The sequence below is a fragment of the Elephantulus edwardii genome, unplaced genomic scaffold, assembly GCF_000299155.1.
Source record: "Elephantulus edwardii isolate Elephantulus edwardi_28Jun2011 unplaced genomic scaffold, EleEdw1.0 scaffold00042, whole genome shotgun sequence".
Lineage (NCBI taxonomy): Eukaryota > Metazoa > Chordata > Mammalia > Macroscelidea > Macroscelididae > Elephantulus > Elephantulus edwardii.
This window is the reverse complement of record NW_006399792.1, coordinates 19,439,162-19,444,035: the sequence shown is the minus strand read 5'-3', so window position 1 is coordinate 19,444,035 and position 4,874 is coordinate 19,439,162. Positions and strand designations below refer to the sequence as shown.

At 42.8% G+C, this 4,874-nt stretch overlaps 1 protein-coding gene across 1 annotated transcript in view; it reads left to right on the top strand.

Moving 5' to 3' along the window:
• Window positions 1–4,724, top strand: part of LOC102856563 (A-kinase anchor protein 10, mitochondrial-like) — a 9,324-nt gene extending 4,600 nt beyond the window's left edge. The window contains exons 3-5 of the mRNA XM_006885339.1: window positions 1–213; window positions 385–456; window positions 4,593–4,724. The exon at window positions 1–213 is cut by the window's left edge and continues 15 nt beyond it. Coding sequence (XP_006885401.1) covers window positions 1–213; window positions 385–456; window positions 4,593–4,724 — 417 coding nt within the window. The remainder of the gene's footprint in view (window positions 214–384; window positions 457–4,592) is intronic.
• The last annotated feature ends 150 nt before the right edge of the window (window positions 4,725–4,874 follow it).

Here is a 4,874-nt window from a genome sequence, read left to right as displayed (position 1 = left end):
CTTGCTGCCAAAAAGGGCCAATATGATGGACAAAAGGCACAGAATGATGCCATGATTTTATATGACAAGTACTTCTCCCTTCAAGCCACACATCCCCTTGGTTTTGATGACATTGTACGGTTAGAAATTGAATCTAATATCTGTAGAGAAGGTGGGCCACTCCCCAACTGTTTCACAACTCCATTACACCAGGCCTGGACAACAATGGAGAAGGTCTTTTTGCCTGGCTTTTTGTCCAGCAATCTTTACTATAAGTTTTTGAATGATCTCATCCATTCAGTTCGAGGAGAAGAATTTCTGGGAGGGAACGTTTCATTGACGGCTTATGGTTCTGTTGGTGCTCCTGATGAATCTTATCCAACTGGTACCAACAACTCTTTTCAGTCTAGTGTGAAAAAGCCCAGTGTTAAAATTCTGAAAAACTTTGATGATACACCTATCAACTTAAAGACTAAGGTGCACCCTATCCAGGCCATGATATTTTCAGTTCTTTCCTATGCATATGAAAGTTGGACAATTTATAAGGATGACCCAGAGACAATATGATAGTTAATACTGTGTGTAAATGTGGCATGAGCCTCAGTACAATATAACTTTCCTGTGTGGGTGGGGACTCTGGTGGTATAATCTACAGAGTTACACTGTAATCTATAGGTATTTTAATCCATCAGCAACTCCCCAGAAGAAAGGTTGCCAATCTCCTCACATTATGATTGCTTAGGAAACTCAATGAAAGGTAGTAATAATCAACTGAGAACTGACTAGACCATAGTGAATTTGAATATTGAGATTCTATGTGTTGCAGATTTTAAACAATTTAACAATTTTTTAATATTGATTTACTTACAATGTTAGTATACATTGTTTTTTACATTCTTTCCCATTTTCTTTACCCACCACTCTCTCTACCCATCATATTGTGCCACCCTATGATTACCCATCCCCTGCTTATCCTCACCCTTCTGCTCTACCCTCTCCCCTTGGATTCTCATACATGGTTTACTAGTTATCTTTCTATTTCTACAATAATTATCTTCTACAATATTTGTCCTTATGGGAATGAATTTGTTCACCTAGCATAATGCTCTCCAGTACCTTCCAAGTTAGGTACTGATTTTCAAAATCGTTGTTCCTGCATGCTTCATAGTATTCCATCATGTGAATGTACCATAATTTCTCAGTCTCTTCAATTGTGGTTGGATATTTGGGCTGTTTCCATGTTCTTGTGACGCTGCTATGAATGCTGGTGTACAAACCTCTATTTGCACACCAGTTCTAATTGTCTTGGGGTATATTCCAATCAGTGGAATAGCTGAGTCCTATGGAATTTCTACTTTCAGCTTTTTAAAGAAATGCCAAACTGGCTTCTAGAGAGGTTGTACCATTTTACAATCCCACCAAGAGTGTATGAGTTCCTATCTCTCCCATCCTTTCCAACATTTATTACTTTCTGTCCTGTTAAACTTTGCCACTGCTACTAGGGTGAGAAGGTATCTCATTGTGGTTTTGAGTAATAGACCCTTGATACCACAGCCCCTGAAGCTGGCATCCTCCAAAGCCAGACTTTTGCTACCCTGATACCCAACAATGACTTTCAGACACTTCAACCTCTGAAGCCAGTAGTATATAAAGTCCACAATCTGAGATCTCACCTGTCTGCTAACGACTAGGGCTCTTTAGCCTCCTTAGTCTTCAGGCTCTGTCTTGAGGTGTGAACTCCACATCTGTGGTGTAACAGTCTCTACAAATCTAGAGTCATTTTTTCAAATCTCTCTCTCTGATATGTCTGTGTCAGTGTGTGCATACTTACCTTGTCTCTTTGTTGCAGAGTTGGAACTAACTCATAACTGACCTGCTATTGAGTTTCTGAGGTTATAAACTGCACAGAAGATTGTCCACCTTTCTCCCATCGATTTGAATGGTCAGGGGGCATGACCTTTGTTGTAGCAGTACAACAGCGTGTGGACAGACCATATGTACATATTCGTATCAATACCGTAGACTGTCAAGAGAACAAACAAGTCTGTCCTGGAGAGGATGAAACCAAGTTGCTCCTTGGAGGCAAGGATTTTGAAGCTCTGTCTCACATACTTTGGACATGTTGCCATGAGAAATCTGTCCTTGGAGAGGACATCACATTTGGAAGGGTTGCTGTTGTTGTTGTTATGTGCCATCGAGTCGCCTGCGACTCATAGCGACCCTATGTACAACAGCCCTAAACTCCGCTCTGTCCTGCGCCAATTGCACTGTCTCTGACACTCCCATCCCAATTATCCCCAGTCACTGAATCAATCCACCTCATAGAGGGCCTTCCTCTCCTGCGCTGTCCCTCCACCCTCCCAAGCATGATGTCCCTCTCTAAGGACCGGTCTCTCCTCACTACATGTCCGAAGTAAGTTAGACGGAGCCTCAGAATGCTTGCCTCCAAGGAGCCACCCGGTTTAACCCTCTCTAGGACAAATCTATTTGTTTTCCTAGCAGTCCATGGTATTCTCAGTACTCTTCTCCAGCACCACAGCTCAAAGGCATCAGTTCTCCTTCTATCCTCCTTGGTCATTGTCCAACTCTCTGATGCATAACAGGTGATTGCAAAGACCATGGCCTGTATCAGACGCACCTTAGTCTCCAGAGAGACACCACTGCTCTTCAGCACTTTGGAGAGGTCCCTAACAGCAGATTTCCCCATAGCAATGCGCCTTTTAATTTCCTGGCTGCTGGTGCCAAGACTGTTGACTATGGAGCCAAGCAAACTAAAGCTGTGTACAATCTCAATCTCTTCACCATCCATCCTGATGCTGCCAATTACAAGAGAGGAAGACTCTAATGGCATGGATTGACACAGTAACTGTGGCAACAGGGACAGGTGTGTCAGAGACAGTGAGATTGGCTCAAGACAGGGCAGAGTGGAGAGCTATTTCGCATAGGGTTGTTATGAATCATAGTTGAGTCAGCAGCAGACAACAACAACATACATGCATATATAATAATTCATCCTAAGACAGGCAACACCACTACCTACAATGTCTCAGAGGCAACAGATAACTTCAAAAGCGCGTGTGTGAGCACACTCACCCACCTACCCTACAAAACAATATTACACAAACAAATGGCCAAACTATAGACAGAAAATCTTTCAAAGGAACAAATGTTACTGGAGCTTCCTGATAAGGAATTCAAAAGAATGACAGCTAAATGATAGCCTCATTGATTGAGAAATGAGTTTAAAAAAAAAACCCCAAAAACAACAAAACTCCAAAAAGTCCAAAGAAGAATTTTTCCCAATTCGGTAAGTGGAAAATGAGAGGTCATACTAAAGCATGCAAGGAGATGAAATTCAGATTATTAAAACCACAACTTCAGAAATACATTGGAAGGACAAAGGAGTAGACTTGAATCAATGGAACACAGAAGTGGTGAGGTGGAAGACAAATCCCTCAATACTTATCTCTTATCATTTGAAAAACCATTGGCTTACCTTCAAGCATCAAAGCAACCAATATGTTACCACAGTACAGCAAATTGATAGACAAGTGCTGTAGTAATAAGTGTAAAGAATAAACAAGTAAGTATATACACACACCTGTGAAGAAGAATGTGGCATCAGGACTGGAGGAAGACTCCTCAACAACTTTCATTATGTAGATAACACAACCTTCCTTGCTGAAAGTGAGGAAGACTTAAAGCATTTTCTGCAGAAGCTCAAAGACTGCTGCCTTCAGTGTGGATTGTGTCTCAATGTCAAGAAAACAAAATCTTAGCCACTGAACCAATAGGCAATAACAAAATAGATGGCGAAAATATTGAAACTATCAACAACTTTATCTTATTTGGATCCACAAACAATACACTTGGTATCAGCAGTCAGGAGATTGGGAGACATATTGCACTGGGAAAAGTCAGTAGTCAGGGACTTGTCCAAATTATTAAGGGAACAGTGATGCCAATTTGAGGATTAAAGTATGCCTGATTGAGGCCATGGTCTTTTCAGTCACTTGCTATACATCTGAGAGCTTAAAAATGACTAAGGATTACCAGAATAATTTATGCCTTTGAGCTGTGAAGTTGAAGAATATTGAATATCCCATGGCCTGCCAAAAAAACCAAATATGTCTTGGAGAAGGTGAAACCAGAGTACTCCCTGGAGGCAAAGATCATGTACTTTAGGCATGTTCCTTGTTGTTGTTGTTAGGTGCCAAGGAGTCAAGTACAATTCATAGCAACCCTATGAACAGCAGACCTGAACTGCATCTTATTCTGTGACGTCCTCACACTTCCTGACACACGAGAGTCCATTGCGGCAGTCACTGTGTCAGTCTACCTGGTTGAGGTTCTTCCTCTCCTTCACTGACCCTCCACTCTTCCAGTATCATATCCTTCTCCAAGGAATAGCCATTCTTTTTTTTTTTTTCTATAATTATACTCTATCAATCTTCATAAACATTTACAGAGATTCTGGGCCTCCACTCATCCACTGCCGCACCACTCTCTCCACCCTCCTCCCAGTCTGCTCCCGTCCAAACACCACAGTGCCCGTCAAAGCCAGCTCCGACCAATCCTCCCGTCAGTGTGTCCCTTGCCACCCCCCCCCCGAGAGAGACCTCACCCCGAGTCACAAGGAAAAGGGGATGGCGCACTCTCCCAGCTACCCCCCGCTGAAAAGGGACGCCGTGGGTCCCAGGGCGAAGATCCCCTCCCACTACTCCAAAGGGCCCCCTTGGCAGTAGGAAACACACAGACCACCATGGAGATTGATCCTGGAATCTAGATGCACTCCCATTGATTGCGCTTGGCTGCACACGTCCACATCCTTGAAGATGTATCATGGGGGTGACACAACCCAGAAGACACAAATCTGACCAACAAGCCACAAGTAC